The sequence below is a fragment of the Pelophylax lessonae genome (assembly GCF_965119305.1).
Source record: "Pelophylax lessonae genome assembly, chromosome: 1".
NCBI classification, from domain to species: Eukaryota; Metazoa; Chordata; class Amphibia; order Anura; family Ranidae; genus Pelophylax; species Pelophylax lessonae.
Window position 1 is genome coordinate 476,163,677 of NC_138768.1, and position 20,468 is coordinate 476,184,144.

General features: G+C 46.5%; 1 protein-coding gene across 1 annotated transcript in view; it reads left to right on the forward strand.

Moving 5' to 3' along the window:
- LOC309555238 (complexin-3-like) overlaps positions 1-17,754 on the forward strand; it is a 76,675-nt gene extending 58,921 nt beyond the window's left edge. Inside the window, exon 3 of the mRNA XM_082257135.1 lies at positions 17,519-17,754. Within this exon, the coding sequence (XP_082113261.1) occupies positions 17,519-17,737 (219 nt within the window). The 3' untranslated portion in view covers positions 17,738-17,754. The remainder of the gene's footprint in view (positions 1-17,518) is intronic.
- The last annotated feature ends 2,714 nt before the right edge of the window (positions 17,755-20,468 follow it).

The following is a 20,468-nucleotide window of genomic DNA, read 5'->3' on the forward strand; positions in this document are numbered from 1 at the left end:
TCCGGACCATCACTGAGTGTATAGGGAGGTGTTGTCTTCTATTGTGATTTGTTATTTGTAATGTACAGCAAGTGCAGCCTGCAGCGGGTGAGTGAGTTAAGCTTGGCTGGGGCAGTGGCTTTCATTGAAATCAATTACACCAATCAGAGTGTGATTGCACACATAAAAGGCTTCAAGAAAATGACCTCAGATTTATTTCCTGATGATGGGTGTAGTCGCGAAATGCATTGAAATATGAGCCTAATACTACATTTGCTGGGACACTTCCTAGAACATCCATATGGTGGAATGCCCGCCAGTGCTTTTGTATGGAGACTTGAGAGTGAGAGACAGTTGGAAGTGCACATGTTAAGCGTGAAATTCTACTGTGATATTGTGAGTGCATTTATTTAATTCTGTTATGAGCTTTTACTACAATCAAACTATATATTATCCTCTTGTGGTCCCTCCTGGAGCATTTTATTATAGTGTTACAAAATGGAAGTGAGGAGAGACGCGCTTGCTGGAGAATTGAAATCTGTTCCTATGAGAAGTGCATCTGTTTACTTTCTGCCTGAGGGTTACTTGGTGGCTGAAAGGTTCTGGTGAGCATGCATACATATATTTTTTAATTTGGTGAAGAACAGTAATTGGAGGATTTGAGCACTAGAATTCCCGAAGGAGCACAGTGTTTGGCTATCCTTAACCACTTGCCGTCGCTGCACTGCCTATTTACGTCGGCAGTGTGGCTCTCCCAGGCAAAATCATGTTAATAGGCGTCATCTGCCTGGGAGGCCACTAGGGGGCGAGTGCGCACTGCTGGACATTGGATTTGGACTCTTAGCAGTAGGGCACTCACTGCTACTACAGCAGTCAGTGCAAAACTGCTAGAAAAAAGCTAGGCAACAGCTAGACAGTGGATTGGAGTCAGTGGACTACCTCTGCAGTAGGGCACTCACTGCAACTACAGCAGTCAGTGCAAAACTGCTAGAAAAAAGCTAGGCAACAGCTAGACAGTGGATTGGAGTCAGTGGACTACCTCTGCAGTAGGGCACTCACTGCAACTACAGCAGTCAGTGCAAAACTGCTAGAAAAAAGCTAGGCAACAGCTAGACAGTGGATTGGAGTCAGTGGACTACCTTTGCAGTAGGGCACTCACTGCAACTACAGCAGTCAGTGCAAAACTGCTAGAAAAAAAGGTAGGCAACAGCTAGACAGTGGATTGGAGTGGAGTGGAGTGGACACTGGACACTACTCTTTTCAATACCCAATCCCAGTTAAGTAGAACAATATTATAATACAGAAAGCAGAACATTTCAGCATGTCCATGGTCACCTGTTAAAGGTCTTCTGTTTTGTTCAAACAATGCTGCAACTTCGTAAACATGCTTAGGAGGCGTGGAGGACAGAGGAGCAGAGAGAGAGAGGTATCTTCTAGCATGGGAAGCAAATCTTTTGTAGCGTGCCTCATTTTCTCTCCACCACTGAAGAGGATGACTTCTTCTGTCAATTACGGCTTCTTTCAAATAGAGATGAAGTTTATCATCAAGGCTCATCGTTGCACATTCAGAAGAATTTGAATCCTCCACATGAGGCCCCAATAAAACACTGAAAATGTCCTGATCAATTTGACGACGATGAAGCAGATTCTCTTCTGTTCGTTGATGTATTTGTGGACATTTGTGGCTGTTTTTTCAGCTTGCTGTTCTTCATAAAAGTAGTGTTCTGGACTTGTCTTTACGGCAGGAACCTCCTGCACCTCCATATCTTCTCTCAGCCATTGTTTCGCCTTAGCCAATACATCATTAGAAGAGAAAGCATGGCTCTTGTATCGAGGATTCAAAAGACTTGCAAGCACAACATTTTTAATCTCTTCATGCTTCTCAAAACATATATCAATCAAAGCTATTTGGCTTGACAGACCATCATTTGAAAGTTGGAGGGTGTTGTGTGCCATGATGACACAGAGGTCTGACGTATCAGCAAGCCTCATTCCTTTAGGCATGTTTGCTCCACTGTCTCAAAGTTGTGCAAGCATCGCTCGGTCTTTGTTGATTCCCCATTCTTCAAGCATGCCTAGAAACATTTCTCTACTGTACTCAGCTGTGTGGGATCCTTCCATCACTTTTGTATTCAACACCAATTGCCTTTTTGTCCATCCGCTGTCAATGAAGTGGCATGTAAGAATGAGTAGTGACTTGGACTCTGTTTGTGACCAGCAGTCCGTCGTGAATGAGAGTGAGCTGCCAGCATTCTCTGGTTGTAACATAGCCTTTACTTTGTCAACTACCTTTTGGTGTAGCTTTGCCAGCATTTCGGTTTGATAATACTTCTCACTCTTTAGTGTATAGCTTGGCTCAAGCATGGACATCAACCACTTAAATCCTGAATCAGACACCATTGTAAATGGCTGGTTATCAGTGACAATCATCTCTGTGATTACTCTGTCCAGCAGTTGGGATCTTCCATCTGAATCTACACAGTGACATCTGTTTTTTTCACAAACATATCTGTTATTGTTGCCTGGGATAGTGGAGGAGGTATTGAATCAAAACCACATTGATATTGATTTTGTTTTTTCTCTACTGCATGATACAGTTAAATATAATGAACTCTTACATGGGCCCAAAGATTTGACATATTTTTGTTTCTTGCAGTTACTGATCCCATGCTTATGTTGTTTTTACATGTGTTGCACACTGCTGCTTTTCCTTGAGATGGTTGAGACGAGAAATAGTCCCAGACCACACTATTACTCTTTCTCTCCTCTTCCATCTCTATTTCAACTTGAAAGACACAAAAAAAGATTAAAGAAATGGCTTGCTGAAGTTGCTGCTGATGCTGGCACTGGCATCCTGTTGTGGGTTGGTGGCTGATGCCTGGCAGTGTGGCTGGCTTTGTGTCACCCTGTTGTGAGTGGCTTGCTTGCTGGAACACTGTGGTGGCTGGCTGGCGTCACCCTGTTCTGGGTGGCTGGCTTGCAGGAACACTGTGGTGGCACCGGCTGGCTGGCTTGGTGTCACCCTGTTATGGGTGGCTGGCTTGCAGGAACACTGTGGTGGCTGGCTGGCTTGGTGTCACCCTGTTATGGGTGGATGGCTGGCTTGGTGACTGGTGTCACCTTGTTATTGGTGGCTGGCTTTCAGGAATAGTCTGTGGTGGCTGCTTGGATGGCTTGGTGTCACCCTGTTATGGGTGGCTGGCTTGCAGGAACACTGTGGTGAGTGGCTGGCTTGGTGTCACCCTATTACGGGTGGCTGGCTTTCAGGAACACTGTGGTGGGGGGCTGGCTTGGTGTCACCCTGTTATGGGTGGCTGGCTTTCAGGAACAGTCTGTGGTGCCTGGTTGGCTTGCTTGGTGCCCCCCTGTTATGGGTGGCTGGCTTGCAGGAACACTGTGGTGAGTGGCTGACTTGGTGTCAGCCTGTTATGGGTGGCTGGCTTTCAGGAACAGTCTGTGGTGCCTGGTTGGCTTGCTTGGTGTCACCCTGTTATGGGTGGCTAGCTTGCAGGAACACTGTGGTGAGTGGCTGGCTTGGTGTCACCCTGTTATGGGTGGCTGGCTTGCAGGAACACTGTGGTGAGTGGCTGGCTTGGTGTCACCCTGTTATGGGTGGCTGGCTTGCAGGAACACTGTGGCGGCTGGCTGGCTTGGTGTCACCCTGTTATGGGTGGCTAGCTGGCTTGGTGACTAGTGTCACCTTGTTATTGGTGGTTGGCTTTCAGGAACAGTCTGTGGTGGCTGGTTGGATGGCTTGGTGTCACCCTGTTATGGGTGGCTAGGTTGCAGGAACACTGTGGTGAGTGACTGGCTTGGTGTCACCCTGTTATGGGTGGCTGGCTTGCAGGAACACTGTGGTGGGTGGCTGGCTTGGTGTCACCCTGTTATGGGTGGGTGGCTTTCAGGAACAGTCTGTGTGCCTGGTTTGCTTGCTTGGTGTCACCCTGTTATGGGTGGCTGGCTTGCAGGAACACTGTGGTGAGTGGCTGGCTTGGTGTCACCCTGTTATGGGTGGCTGGCTTGCAGGAACACTGTGGTGAGTGGCTGGCTTGGTGTCACCCTGTTATGGGTGGCTGGCTTGCAGGAACACTGTGGCGGCTGGCTGGCTTGGTGTCACCCTGTTATGGGTGGCTAGCTGGCTTGGTGACTGGTGTCACCTTGTTATTGGTGGCTGGCTTTCAGGAACAGTCTGTGGTGGCTGGTTGGATGGCTTGGTGTCACCCTGTTATGGGTGGCTAGGTTGCAGGAACACTGTGGTGAGTGACTGGCTTGGTGTCACCCTGTTATGGGTGGCTGGCTTGCAGGAACACTGTGGTGGGTGGCTGGCTTGGTGTCACCCTGTTATGGGTGGCTGGCTTTCAGGAACAGTCTGTGTGCCTGGTTTGCTTGCTTGGTGTCACCCTGTTATGGGTGGCTGGCTTGCAGGAACACTGTGGTGAGTGGCTGGCTTGGTGTCACCCTGTTATGGGTGGCTGGCTTGCAGGAACACTGTGGCGGCTGGCTGGCTTGGTGTCACCCTGTTATGGGTGGCTAGCTGGCTTGGTGACTGGTGTCACCTTGTTATTGGTGGCTGGCTTTCAGGAACAGTCTGTGGTGGCTGGTTGGATGGCTTGGTGTCACCCTGTTATGGGTGGCTAGGTTGCAGGAACACTGTGGTGAGTGACTGGCTTGGTGTCACCCTGTTATGGGTGGCTGGCTTGCAGGAACACTGTGGTGGGTGGCTGGCTTGGTGTCACCCTGTTATGGGTGGCTGGCTTTCAGGAACAGTCTGTGTGCCTGGTTTGCTTGCTTGGTGTCACCCTGTTATGGGTGGCTGGCTTGCAGGAACACTGTGGTGAGTGGCTGGCTTGGTGTCAGCCTGTTATGGGTGGCTGGCTTTCAGGAACAGTCTGTGGTGCCTGGTTGGTTTGCTTGGTGTCACCCTATTATGGGTGGCTGGCTTGCAGGAACGCTGTGGTGAGTGGCAGGCTTGGTGTCACCCTGTTATGGGTGGCTGGCTTGCAGGAACACTGTGGTGGCTGGCTTGGTTGGTGTCACCCTGTTATGGGTGGCTGGCTTGCAGGAACACTGTGGTGGGTGGGTGGCTGGCTTGGTGTCACCCTGTTATGGGTGGCTGGCTTTCAGGAACAGTCTGTGGTGCCTGGTTGGCTTGCTTGGTGTCACCCTGTTATGGGTGGCTGGCTTGCAGGGACACTGGTGGGTGGCTGGCTTGATGTCACCCTGTTATGGATTGCTGGCTTTCAGGAACAGTCTGTGGTGCCTGGTTGGCTTGCTTGGTGTCACCCTGTTATGGGTGGCTGGCATGCAGGGACACTGGTGTGTGACTTGCTTGGTGTCACCCTGTTATGGGTGGCTGGCTTGCAGGAACACTGTGGTGGGTGGCTGGATTGGTGTCACCCTGTTATGGGTGGCTGGCTTGCTGGAACACTGTGGTGGGTGGCTGGCTTGCAGGAACACTGTGGTGGGTGGCTGGCTTGCAGGAACACTGTGGTGGGGGGGGGGCTGATTTGGGGTCACCCCTGTTGCGTGGGTGGCTGGCTTGGTGTCACTCACTTACCCTGGCCTGTTGTGGCGGGTAGCTGGCTTGCTGGAACACTGGTCATGGTGGCGGGTGGCTGGCTTGGTGTCATCTGGGTGGCTGGTTACTTGCTCGCTGGGATGGCACCCTGTTGTGGTGGCCATCAGGTTGGTAAGTTTGACAGGCTGTGCTTTCTGTCAACTCGACATGCCACATTAAATGTGCCTTTTATGTAAACAGCCCTCTTCGGCTATATTGTAGGCTTTGGAGGGGAGAGAAAAAAGGTGGCTCAGCCCCTTGGCTGCCTGAGTCGAAGAAACGATAACTTGAAATTCACCAATTTTGTTTTCAAAGCAAAATTGTTGGTGAAACTGGTCTAATTTTTGCCATGTGGACACCCTTCAAAAAACCCTGGCAACCAATCAGTGAATGGCCATCACCCTCCCTTTATAAACCAGGCCTCTTGCTTTCCCTCCCTCAGTGTGATGGTGACTAGTGGCATAGATAGCCGAGAGCCACCAATGAGTGCATCATACAGACTACAGCTGCAACATTAGTGATTTAAACACAGTGGGAGGTTCTCTTGAGTACATTAAATAGATAAGTAATGTTTTACCAGGAAAAAATACTGGGTGCATTAAAGAGAGCAGAACTGCAATAATGAGTGTATTATTGATACTACAGCAGCATTAAAGGAGTTGTATGCATTAAGATAAAAAGCCTTCTGTGTGTAGCAGCCCCCTCCCAAGCACCCCTAATACTTATCTGAGCCCATCTCTATCCAGCGATGTCCACGAGTCCCTCGACCGCCCGGGACTCTCCCTCCTGAATAGCTGAGACACAGCAGTGGCGCCATTGGCTCCCACGACTGTCAATCAAAGTCAGCTAGCCAATCAGGATAGAGAGGGGGCGGGTCTCAAGGTCTTACCTTGTCTTCATGTTGGCAGCCATCTTGGACATGTGCAGACTGCTGTCTCTTATAAACTCTGTTTGCATCATCACTTGCCTGCTGCCTGGGCGTCGCTCAGTGATGATGTTGCACACCTGACTATATCTATCACCTGAGGGCTTGCAGTCCTTGCCCTTGTGTTTGTGCTCGAAGGTGCATCACTGCTAGCAGTCTTCTGTTCTCCATGTTCCTCTGTACATGACCTGGCTTGGCTGATGACTTTCCTGGCTCTCGATTCTGCATCGGCAGACTACCCGCTATTGGACTCGACCCCTGATTGGGTGACTACCCGCTTCTAGACTCCATTCTGGCTTTGATGACTTCCCGCTTCTGGACTCCATTCCGGCTTGGATGACTACCCACTTATGGACTTGACCCCGGCTGTTCCTGAGTTCGCTCCTCGCTCTTGCTGTACATTTATTGTTAAAAAACAAAATTACTGCGCTAACTAAAAAGTGAAAAGTGAAAAAGCAGCTGGCACCAATCACTAGACAAAAAAGTGATAAACAAAAAAAACCAGGAAAAATAATAATATGCAGCGCTAATAATGATATTAATGTCCGACAACATATAGAGTCCAATCAAATAGAAATTCATATGTGAAAAAATGGTGATGAAAAGAAATCCAATACGGCAAAATGATATGAACTAGTTGTGCAGCAAATCCCAACACCAGTGAAGGTAAATTAGATTGCGCTCACCAGATGGATGGGACCCAAATACCATAAGGGGTCAAACAGGCTTGAAAGAGTGATGGTGTATCCCAGTAAGATTCACCGACCACGGTGGACAGCATGTAGATCCCTGGTGGATGTAATCAGTCAAAGGCTCCACTTCCACACGATGGATGGTGTATCAGAAAAAAAGGGGGACATACATAGCGTAATATTGCTAAAAACAGGTTTATTTTAAAGATAGCTGATACACTTACAAACATCCGTGAAAGAATGGCGTATATCATATAAAACAGCTGGGCTGACTAAGTCCTCTTTACATGTTTCGGCATATGTGCCTTTTTCCTTGATGGAGCTGTTCAAGGTTAGTATTTCGATGTACAGAGTAATATTTGAAGCAGTGGATTTTGGTAGTTGGCTGTGTCTATTGCTAGGCGTCTGTTAACTTGCTCAGGCTCAACATATTTTGCGCTTGCAGTGGCCAGTGGCATAGTGTGGGGGGTGCTGGGGGGCCACTGGCACCAGGCGCAACATTTAGGGGGGCGCATCCCTTGCCTGCCATCCGCCGGATCATAGTGCCCGGTCATCCGCTCACCCGCACTCCTCCTCTTGACTTCCTTGACGAGCGGCAGACCGCTGAAGGTGTCACATGCGGAGCTGGTCGTGGGTGAAGATGCTCGGTGCATGTGCAGCATTGCTTCCAGTTCCGGAGTCTCCCCCTGCTGTCCAGGCCAGCTGCCGACACGCTATCTCTCCGCTCCGGATCGCCTCCTCGAGTAGCCAATGTTTGAACACAAGGTAAGTAATGTGCTCCCTCCCCCGGGGGACCAGGGAAGTGGACATGGGAGCAGGAAGGTGGTTCAGTGTAGGTGGGTCAGTATAGGGGTCATGTAGGGGGGGTCAGTGTAGGTGTCAGTATACGAGGGGTCAGTATAGGTGTCAGTGTAGGGGGGTCAGTATAGGTGTCAGTGTATGGGGGGGTCAGTGTATGTGGAAATTTAGGGGCGGTCAGTATAGGTGTCAGTGTAGGGGGGTCAGTGTATGTGGAAATGTACGGGGGGTTAGTGTAGGTGTCAGTGTAGGGGTCAGTGTATGGGGGGGGGTCAGTGTAGGGGGGTCAGTGTATGTGGGAATGTAGGGGGGTCAGTATAGGTATCAGTGTGTGTGGGGGGGGGGTCAGTGTATGGGGAGGTCAGTGTAGGGGGGTCAGTGTATGTGGAAATGTAGGGGGGGTGAGTGTAAGGGGGTCAGTGTATGTGTTAGTGAAGGGGGTTAGTGTAGGGGGTCAGTGTATGGGGGTGTCAGTGTATGGGGTAGTCAGTGTAGAGGGGTCAGTGTAGGGGGGGTCAGTGTGGGGGGGGATCAGTGTAGGGGGGTCAGTGTAGGTGTCAGTGTATGGGGGGGTCAGTGTATGTGGAAATGTAGGGGGGGGTCAGTGTATGGGGGGGCAGTATAGGTGTCAGTGTAGGGGAGGTCAGTGTATGTGGAAATGCAGGGGGGGGTCAGTGTAGGGGTCAGTGTATGGGGGGGTCAGTGTAGGGGGGTCACTGTGGGGGGGTCAGTATAGGAGTCAGTGTATAGGGGGGGTCAGTGTAGCTGTCAGTGTATGGGTGTCACGTACCTGATCCAAAGCCGGAGTGTAGAGAGGGCTCCCCCTTGCGGCTAGGTGCAGAGCACCCCTGGAATTGGGACAGGGAGTGCTGTGCCCGAAGTAGCACGGGTTGCCGGTTGGGATGACCAGATGATAGCAGGAACCAACTCGTTGTGAAGTCCCAAGCAGGTCTGGAACACTTTGGCAAGCCAGGCAGTCTCAAGGTGAAAACAGGAACAAACTGGAAGAATACTGGAGCGAAGTCAGGAGCCAAGTCGAGGTCAAGTACTGGAGAAGGCAACAGGAATCCAAGAGCAAGCCAAGAGGTCAGGAGCCAGGAGATCAGGAGAAGCAGAGTCAAACAGTCCGGGTCGGCAACAAGAGGTCAAGATCAGCAGGTTTACAAGGCACAGGGAACACAGGAGGCTGTTGATCATCCAGCAACTAGTTGTTGTGGCTGCTGGCTTTAAATAGGCCGTTTGGCGCCAAGCGCCATTACGCATGGCGAACGAGCGTGCGCATTGGCGCACGCACATTCCTGACTGCGTTTGCCCATGTTTGGGCGCGCATTGGCGCAAATTCGCTTATTGGCCAGGATGTTGGTAGTACCCTGACAATGGGGGAGTCAGTGTAGCTGTCAGTGTATGGGGGGGTCAGTGTAGGGGGTGTCAATCTAGGGGGGGTCAGTGTATGTGGAAATGTAGGGGGGGTCAGTGTATGGGGGGGTCAGTGTAGGTGTCAGTGTATGGGGGTCAGTGTAGGGAGGTCAGTGTATGTGTAAATGTAGGGGAGGTTAGTGTATGTGTTAGTGAAGGGGAGTTAGTGTAGGTGTCAGTGTAGGGGGGTCAGTGTATGGGGAGGTCAGTGTAGGGGGGGGTCAGCATAGGTGTCAGTGTAGGGGGGGTCAGCATAGGTGTCAGTGTAGGGGTCAGTGTATAGGGGGGTCAGTGTGGGGGGAGGTCAGTATAGGCGTCAGTGTATGGGGGGGGGTCAGTGTCAGTGTAGGGGGGTCAGTGTATGTGGGAATGTAGAGGGGGTCAGTGTAGGTGTCAGTGTACAGGGGGGTCAGTGTAGGGGGGGTCAGTGTAGTTGTCAGTGAAGGTGTCAGTGTAGGGGGGTCATTATGTGGGATCAGTGTAGGTGTCAGTGTAGGGGGGGTCAGTGTAGTGGTCAGTGTAGGGGGGGGTCAGTGTAGGTGTCAGTGTAGCGGGGTCAGTGAAGGTGTCAGTGTAGGGGGTTCAGTTGAAGGTGTCAGGTAGGTCAGTGTAGGGTTCAGTGTAGGGGTCAGTATAGTAATTAGGTAGGTCAGTGTAGTGATCAGATCTGTGAGTGCAGGAATCAGGTAGGTCTGTGTAGTGGTCAGGTAGGTCTCTGTAGGTGTCAGTATAGTATTCAGGTAGGTTAGTGTAGGAATCAGGTAGGTCTCTGTAGTGGTCAAATAGGTCTCTGTAGGTGTCAGTATAGTGATCAGGTAGGTCAGTGCAGGAAACAGGTAGGTCGGGGTAGTGGGCAGTGTATTGGTCAGGTAGGTCTGTGTAGTGGTCAAGTAGGTCTCTGTAGGGGTCAGGTAGGTCTGTGTAGTGCTCAGGTAGGTCGGTGTAGGTGTCAGTATAGAAATTAGGTAGGTCGGTGTAGTAATCAGGTAGGTCAGTGTAGGAGTAAGGTAGGTCAGAGTAGGTGTCTGTGTAGTGGTCAGGTAGTTTAGTGTTAGTATAGTGATCAGGTAGGTTAGTCTTGGAATCAGGACGGTTAGTGCAGGAAATAGGTAGGTCAGGTTAGGTGTTTAGTAAACAGGTAGGTCTGTGTAGTGGTCAGGTAGGTATGTGTAGTGATCAGTGTAGGTCTGTGTAGTGATCAGTGTAGGTCTGTGTAGTGGTCAGTGTAGGTGTCAGTATAGTAATTAGGCAGCTCAGTGTAGTGGTCAGGTCGATTAGTGCAGGAATCAGGTAGGTCAGTGTAGGTGTCTGTGTAGTGGTCAGGTAGGTTAGTGTAGGAATCAGGTAGGTCTCTGTAGGTGTCAGTATAGTGATCAGGTACAGGTAGGTCTGAGTAGTGGTCAGGTAGGTCTCTGTAGTGGTCAAATAGGTCTCTGTAGGTGTCAGTATAGTGATCAGGTAGGTTAGTACAAGAAACAGGTAGGTCAGTGTAGTGGTCAGGTATTTCTGTGTAGTGGTCAGGTAGTTCAGTGTAGGTGTCAGTATAGTAATTAGGTAGGTCAGTGTAGTGGTCAGGTAGGTCAGTGTAGGTGTCAGTACAGTAATAAGGTAGGTCAGTGTAGGAATAAGGTAGGTCTCTGTAGTGGTCAGGTAGGTGAGTGTAGGTGTCAGTATGGTCATCAGGTAGGTCTGTGTAATGGTCAGGTAGGTCTGTGTAGGTGTCAGTATACTAATCAGGTAGGTCAGTGTAGGAATAAGGTAGGTCTCTGTAGTGGTCAGGTATGTCAGTGTAGGTGTCAGTATAGTAATCAGGTAGGTCAGTGTAGGAATAAGGTAGGTCTCTGTAGTGGTCAGGTAGGTCAGTGTAGGTGTCAGTATAGTAATCAGGTAGGTCAGTGTAGGAATAAGGTAGGTCTCTGTAGTGGTCAGGTAGGTGAGTGTAGGTGTCAGTATGGTCATCAGGTAGGTCTGTGTAATGGTCAGGTAGGTCTGTGTAGGTGTCAGTATACTAATCAGGTAGGTCAGTGTAGGAATAAGGTAGGTCTCTGTAGTGGTCCGGTAGGTCAGTGTAGGTGTCAGTATGGTAATCAGGTAGGTCTGTGTAGGTGTCAGTATAGTAATCAGGTAGGTCAGTGTAGGAATAAGGTAGGTCTCTGTAGTGGTCAGGTAGGTCAGTGTAGGTGTCAGTATAGTAATCAGGTAGGTCAGTGTAGGAATAAGGTAGGTCTCTGTAGTGGTCAGGTAGGTGAGTGTAGGTGTCAGTATGGTCATCAGGTAGGTCTGTGTAATGGTCAGGTAGGTCTGTGTAGGTGTCAGTATACTAATCAGGTAGGTCAGTGTAGGAATAAGGTAGGTCTCTGTAGTGGTCCGGTAGGTCAGTGTAGGTGTCAGTATGGTAATCAGGTAGGTCTGTGTAGGTGTCAGTATAGTAATCAGGTAGGTCAGTGTAGGAATAAGGTAGGTCTCTGTAGTGGTCAGGTAGGTCAGTGTAGGTGTCAGTATAGTAATCAGGTAGATCAGTGTAGGAATAAGGTAGGTCTGTGTAGTGGTCAGTTAGGTCCGTGTAGGTGTCAGTGTAGTGGTCTAGTAGGTTTGTGCAGGGGCGCAAATTACTTACCTTGCCCCGGGCGCTGACAACCCACGCTACGCCACTGGACGTGGTGTACCTCCTTTCCAATGCACTCTTTCACTTTCTAACACAAATTGTTTCCAATTCCCTGTTTTCTTACCGGTATTGGCCTGATCACCCTGGTGGGTTGCAGAGATAGATAATAAAAGGTTGTATTTTCTTACTTTATCAATATATACTGTATGTCACAATCTATTGCTATTATATTCATTGGCCTCTCTGTCCCTCTTTGGGTGCCCCCTATTTGGCTGCCTGCTCCATCCACAGCTCCCAGGCAAGACTGTTCCAGTGGTACCTTTCCATGGCTCTCGCCATCTGGTGAGAGATGACCCCATTTCCACCTTGATTTGGTGATTGGTGTGTGATAATAACAACTTGTATATATTGGGAAATGAACTGTAAATGTTAATTGTGTACAGTTACAGATGTTGTTTATCAACTTTGATTTTGTTATCTCTTGAACAAGTAAACCTTGTTTCACAAAATGCATTGAGAGAATATATCAGTGCTTTTTTTTTTTTTTTATATCTGTGCTGTTATGTATGTTGCGGGTGGCTATATAGCAACATATACAAATGTCCAATTTTAAAGTTTGTTTAAATATAGCCTATATCTTGCTTTTTAACTTTTACAATGGATTGTGAATAATCACATCATGGTTTAATTATTTGGTGTTAATCTCTAAAAGTTCCATGGGCATCTGCTTCACTTTAATCACTTGCCGACCGCCCACAGTATATTTACTGCGGCAGTCAGCCCCTCCTGGGCAAAGTTACATAGTACTACGTCGCTCGCCCAGGAGCCTGCAGGGGGCGAGCGCGCGCCGCCAGAGGCGCGCTCCGCCCCCGCTCGTTCCTGCACATCACCTCACGTGTGACCAGTGGACCCGATATCCTTTTTAAGAACCGGTGCCCAAAACTGAACTGCATATTCCAGATGAGGTCTTACTAATGATTTGTACAGGGGCAAAACAATATCTCTCTCTCTGGGGTCCATGCCTCTCTTAATACAAGAAAGGACTTTGCTTTGGAAACAGCAGCTTGGCATTGCATGCTATTATTATGCTTAGGCTCTACCAGAACACCCAGATCTTTCTCCGCTATGGATTCCCCCAGTTCTACTCCCCCTAGTATGTATGATGCATGCATATTCTTAGCCCTCAAGTGCATAACTTTACATTTATCAACATTAAACCTCATTTGCCACATAGTTGACCAGTGAAGCAGTGCATTGAGGTCTCCTCTGTCTGGCTGCTGGGGCCTAAATAACTGAAAGTGGCCTTTTCCATTGCTGGGTGACATGAAGCCTGATTTTCTGCTATGGGACCTCTCTCCTCTGTCTGGGTGTAAGGGGCCTACATAAATGATAATGACCTGTTCCATTGCAGGTTTACCTGAGGCCTGTGTTGCTGTTACGGGACCACTCTCCTCTTTGCGGGTGCCATGGTCCTGAATTAGTGAATGAGCCCTGTGGCACTACTGGGTGAAATCAATACTGTCTTGGCGTGATTTTAACTCTCCTCTTTGTGGGTCCCGTGGGCCTGAATGTTTGAATGAGGCCTGTGGCCCTGCAGGCAGACATGATTCCTTCTTGGCTGTGATGACAACTTCAACTCCCATGTATGGCTGCCATTGGCCTGAGTCTGTGAGTGAGGCCTGTGACACTGCTGGCAGACATAAATCCTTCTTGGCTGTGATGAGAACTTCAACTCCCATAGCATTCCCACCTGACACCACCCCAACTTCCTATTCCACCTCCTCCTCCAAGTTGCCAATTGATATTGGTTAATTTTTTTTTTTTTTTTTTTTTTTTTTAAGTAATTTCCCTATCCACATTTGTTTGCAGGGGATTTACCTACATGTTGATGCCTTTTACCAGGGTTATTTTACAGCCTTTTTAGTGCCCAAAAGTTCGGGTCCCCATTGACTTCAATGGGGTTTGGGTTCAAGTTCGGGTTGAGTTCGGATTCCAAACCTGAACATTTTCGTGAAGTTCTGCCGAACTTCTCAAACCTGAACATCCAGGTGTCCGCTCAACTCTACTTACCCCCTCATAAAAAAAAAAAACAGGTTTGTTTGACAACTTCTGTTTTTCATGAATCCATGCTGTCTGTTGCTTAAAATATTTTTTTCCAGCAAGAACTCATCTATGTGGTCTTTTATTAAACTCTCCAGTATCTTCCCAACTATATAAGTTAAACTAACAGGTCTATAGTTACTTGGCAAAGACTTTGATCCCTTTTTAAATATGGGCACCACTTTGGCCCTATGCCAATCCAGTGGTACTATTCCAGTCTAGAAAAGCCATAATAAAAATTGCAGCACTAAATAAATGAAGTTCACAGTAAATCACAAAAAAAAGTCCATATAGTGCTTGAACACTAAAGTGCATAGTGACAGTTGAAAAGAAAGTCCATTGAAGTAATATCCAAAGAAATGGGATTGTTTAGATGAATATTCACTAGACATGTGCATGACGAAAAGTTTTTTTCGTTTCGTTTAAATTCGTTAATCTAGTTAATTCTTTTTGGTAAACTTGGTTGATTTGTTCAATCCATATCCGGAATTCGTATTCAGAATTCATATTCGGAATTCTTTTTAAGTCTTTTTAGAATTTTCCTTGAATTTATCGATTTTTTTCTGATTAGAAATGTTTCGAAAGAATACATTTTGAATCGGTGGAATTGAAAACTTTTAGACCTTTTTTTTTTTTTTCTTTTTTTTTTTTCTTTTTTTTTTTTTTCTATTTGAATGTGGCAAAGTGAACAAACAAAAGAGACATTTTCATCAAATGATAACAATGACATTATAAATCATCTTTGGTTTAACAAAAACAGCATTATTTCAAAATGGTATTCTAGTAACACACACAGTCTTTGATTTCAGAAATATGTTTACAGTTCGAATTTAATGTAAAATTTGATTCTAATTTCAATTTGAATTTCCGAAATACAGACAAATTTAGTTTAGTTATTCGGAGCATTTGGTAAATTCCATTTATACTGAATTTGGGTATTTAGATATATCCGTATCTCCGAATATCGAAAAATTAGTCTGAATATTTATTAGGAGCAAAACAAACCACACATGTCTATTATCCACCTAGTGCACCGCCACCATGATAATAAGCAGGATGTGAGCTTACCAGATCTCTAGACTCCACACCATAGAAGTCTAGACATCAGCGAGTGACCCCGCCCCATGTAACGTCATCCACCCAGCATGCCCAGTCGGTGATGTCACAAGGGGACAGGGTCACCCGCTGATATCATCGTGTGAGTCTGTCCCTTACCTATTTAGGAAAGAACTGCCAGACAGAGGAGCAGGCAGTCAGTGGGAGCCTTCAACGAGGCTGGAGGGTTTTATTTATTTTTTTCGGCTCCAGCGGTGGCGGCAGGCATCGTGATTGACGATGGATCTACTTTGGGGGACATCTTTTTTTTTTAATAAAGGAATTGTCAAAAACTTGTTTACACTTTTTTGTTGAGTAGGTAGGGGTACTATGTACCCCATACTCATTCACATGGGGCAACGCTGGGATCTGGGGGCCCCCTTGTTAAAGGGGGCTTCCAGATTCTGATATTCTGATAAGCTCCTCCGCCCGCAGACCCCCACAACCACTGCCCATGATTGTGAGGAAGAGGCCCTTGTCCCAATCAACATGACAGAGCCCCCCTGCCCCAAAGCACCCCCCCCCCCATGTTGAGGGCATGTAGCCTGGTATTCTTCAGGAGGGGGGGTGCTCGCTCGTCCCCCCCCCCCCATTTCTGGCCTGGTGGGCTGCATGCTTGGATAAGGGTCTGGTATGAATTTTGGGGGTGTACTTTTCTTTTGCCGGCATTCGTTTGTTTACATTTCAGCTCTCGGCAGGGAAGCCCGCTGACAGCTGATGAGCCATCAGTTGTTAAGGACGCAGAGGCCGACTTCCTGCCCCACTCCTGAACAAGCAGCTAATCTTCACATAGAATTCAAATCTAAACCAATTTCAACAAAATTCGTTACTACAGTATTTCATTCGGAGATTCAGATACATTCAAATCTCTGAATAACCAAAAATATGTCGGAACTTACATTCAAACCGAAATGAATTGCACATGTCTATTTTCAGCATCAGGCATCTGTTTCTAAGGCTATAAGGTTGTCACCTAAGCTTTACCGGGTGCAATTTCAGGCCTTATCCAATGCCAGTTTTGGGAATAAGGTGCTGCTAGTTGCTCTGTTCTACGTCAGTATGTTAGCATTGTTTACTGTGCTGCTTACCCCTCAGTTGGACTGCTTTTGGATCCCATGGTTAAGATTGAGATCATGTTTCCTGTATTGTACAATTAGGAAAATGTGACTTTTGACTTTTTTTTTTTTGAGTACAACAAACTATTCCCAACACACACGTTCCTGTAGGAATGGCTGTGTATTTAAGTGAGTGCTGCGGCAACCACCGGCTGGAACTGTAGATAGCTTTGCTTCTGCTGTAACAATGTGATTGCTGAATACATTTTGGACCCATTTTGAACATCCATAGTGTGCTGGTGACATTTTCTCGCTTTTCTTGGAGTACAGTACAAGACACAAGTCCCTCCCTTCTGATGCTTATGATTTCCCTAAGCCCTGTTTTGAACGTACTACAAAAGCCAAAAATCCCATTTTTGTCCTGAAGTTGTGTTTGTCTCATTATTCAGCAAAATCTTCTTATTTCTTCAGTGAACCCCAAAAAAGCAGTGCACTTCAGGTCATGCATTTTTTTCCTCTAACCCCTCATGGAATCTCTAATAAATTTACCAGGTAAAAAGAAGTCCGCTCCATAACCATGTTAAAAGTTTCTTCTTTCACTCTTCCAATAAGGACAAGTGAAGCAATCAATCACTTTATTTTGGAGGATTAACCTTTTTTTCCAAAGCATGCTATCAAGAATCTAACTGATGTCAACACAATTTTTTTTGTCTGAATTAGAATTATTATTGTATTTTGAAGGAACCTGGTCACAGTAGTGGCTTTCTATTGTTCTGGTCTCCACCTTCAGATGTTACACTGGAAATTATGTATATGAATGATAATAACATGCAAATTAAAATAATTGAAAACACACAGCTCCAAGACATCTCATTTGCATCCCAGGCTTTAATTTTTTTAAATAAATAGTTTCTTACTGCGTTTTCTGGCTCCTTGTAATGTACTCCGTAAGATCTTGAACTTCTCCTTTTCTTTTTCGCTGGGTAGTGTACGTTGGTTGCGGCCATGTTCACTGCGGCCATGTTCATGGCTGCGGCCATGTTCACTGTATGTACACTACAAATCCTCAAGTCTATATTTCCCAGTCAATTTTGGGAGCAAGCAAGAGAGGGTGAGCTATGTTCCTACTTACAGTGGGACCATGGAGAACGAATGTAGCCACCTTCTAACAGGAAATCAAGTTATTGGAGCAATAGAAAGCAATTTGGGGGAGACTGAGAGCAATAGAAGGTACTTTTTGTGTTAAGACTACATATCAAATTTTATTTCCTTTTTTGTTATTTTTTAAATTTACAGAGTGAGAAGGATGATGCCCAGTTACAGATGGTGGGAGGAGAAGTGGAGCTTCCAGAAGATCTTGCTAAGATGGTGCAGGAAGATGAAGAGGAAGAAGAAGAACAGGGCTTTTTAGTTTCCATGCTACCTGACTTTGATATGGATGTGCTGAAGACACGGGCTCAAGGAACCATTACAGAAGTGAAAAGAGTAGCTGAGGAGAAATGTGAAATAATGTGACAAATTATAAAATGGATAATCAGGCTGAAATAAATAAAGCTGCAAATGCTCTTTAGCAATATTCAGTTATGTGTGTTATAATTTAATAAGCTTTTATTCTCACTGAATTTAATATGCTACTATTTAGGGCAAGAGTATTGCTATTTATTGTACCATATGTAATCTATAATTTTTACAGCTATAGTGTCTAACATAATGGATTACTTTAGTTTCAGCAGTTACGTGCAACCAGGGCCAGGACAAGGGTGGGTAGGAGGGCAACAAACAAAAGAGAAAACAGGCGCCTCTGAGTTAAGACTGCGATTTAATATGGCAAATAAGTAATAAAAACTTACATCAAAGTAAGTATAAGCAGACAAGATGGGTCCTTCCGGTGTCCATGTGGAGGCTGGGGCTTGGAGTCATCACTGTGGGTCTGTAATCATCTCCTCTCTTCCTCTTCCTGTCCAGCAGGAAGTGGAGGGTGTCACAGCAGTGAGATGGAGGCTTGGACAGCAGGGTGAAACCGCAGTGAGATGGAGGCTTGGGCCGCACAGTGGCTGTGATGCTTGTCCACAGGATCTTCCGGCGTAATGACTGACGCGTTTCCGAGCATGCGCACTGTGGTGGGAAACCAGTGCGCGCTCCTTTTTCAAAGTCAAATTTGACTTTGAAAAAGGAGCGCGCGCTGGTTTCCCACCACAGTGCGCATGCTCGGAAACGCGTCAGTCATTACGCCGGAAGATCCTGTGGACAAGCATCACAGCCACTGTGCGGCCCAAGCCTCCATCTCACTGCGGTTTCACCCTGCTGTCCAAGCCTCCATCTCACTGCTGTGACACCCTCCACTTCCTGCTGGACAGGAAGAGGAAGAGAGGAGATGATTACAGACCCACAGTGATGACTCCAAGCCCCAGCCTCCACATGGACACCGGAAGGACCCATCTTGTCTGCTTATACTTACTTTGATGTAAGTTTTTATTACTTATTTGCCATATTAAATCGCAGTCTTAACTCAGAGGCGCCTGTTTTCTCTTTTGTTTGTTGCATGTTTGGAGATCGCTTCTGCTCCCCAACAGGCTGGCCCTGAGCATTCAGACTATTTCCTCATCTCACCTTAAGACTTTATCATAGCCTTGATGTGCTATTATATGGACTATCGTTTTTATGTAGTGCTAACAGCTTGCGCCACTTGTTCCATTTCTTGGGTAGGAGGGCAGCTGACCTGGGCACTGTCGTATGATGTGAGATGGGTGGGAGGTATTACGTTCTAGTCTAGGAGGGGAAATCTGGGGGGGGGGGGATACTACGAGTAGTGATTTAGTGGTTTAGGGAACTTTGTGTTGAGATGGGGGAAGGAGATTTGTGCTAGGAGGGGGGATTTGGGGGGAATTTTGTGCTGGGAGGGGGGTTTTTCAGTGTGGGGGGAGAAGTTGTGTACTAGGAGGGGAAATTTTAGGGGTAGATGGTTTTTGCTAGGAGGGGTGTTTTTCTTTTTGGGGGGTCGTACATTTGAGCTGGGGGGGATTCGGGAGATGGGGGGCATAGATTTGTGTGAGAGGGGGTATTTCAGGAGGCAAATTTATGTGTGGGGGGTAAGCAAGCAGATTAGTGCTCAGTTCTTTTGTGGGGGGGATTTTTGCTGACACATATTCCTTATACATCTTGGGGGTGGGGGCGGTTTGGTATATTCGCCCTGGGCTCTAGATGACCTTGTCCCGACAATGCATGTTACAGTAATAAGGAGTCCTTACCTAACTGTAATATGTAACCTTTTTCCATGTCCTGTAGTATGTTAATACTACCACATGAGGGAGTGTTTGATTTCTAGTCTAGAACACTCAGTTATAGCTGGCTGCACACAGTGGTATGTATGGCACTGCACTTTGCTATAAAATAATTTTGTTTGTGTATACCCTGTAAATGTATGTCAAGGAGTACCATCTTTGCAGGGCATACAAAAGCAGAGATTGCATAATATGGCAACACAATCAGCCCCCTAAGCCCATTAGAGCAATAATAATTATGTATTTGCATTACAGTGTTAATTTAATAAATTGTGGTGGGCTTAACTTGGGCAATGACTCATTTTATTACAGTATTATTATCATGTTTATCATATTATGACCACTTTAAAGAGGTTTTAACTGAAAAAACAAAAATATATTATCTTGCAGCTTACCAGTACTTAGATGTGGTGGCTGCATTCGTTTTTTATTTTCTTTTTTTATGTTTAGCTTTTTTCCCTTTATTTCATCTGATCAACCTGCCAGTAACACACTTCCCATCTTAGGGTGTCTGCATTCTGGATGAAGTAGTAAAGCAGACACCTTTAGACAGCAGCTTCATCAGTCCAGGGAAAGGGTAGTGGTAAAATAGCAATTTAGATGGACTTGACTAACAAATTGAAGCTGAACTCCAGATAGTAAATTACAACGTATCTCAATGTGGTATATGTCCATATGAATGTACATGAGGCCAGCCAGATGTTTGCTTTAAAAACTTATTACTAGGTATGCTCTTTGTACATTCGTACTATTTTTCTTCCAAATGATAACATATAAAATAAAATCTATGTACTGTGTACATATCTGCTACAAAATGTACCTATCCCAAAAAAGTTGTAGACAGATATTCCATAGACCCAGCACCCATGCCAGTAAAACTTTAGTTGTTTTTTTTAGCACATATGCAGCTTAAATAAGGGTCACCCATTCTAATGTATTTTAGCCAGTCCTTGTCTTAGTAGAAG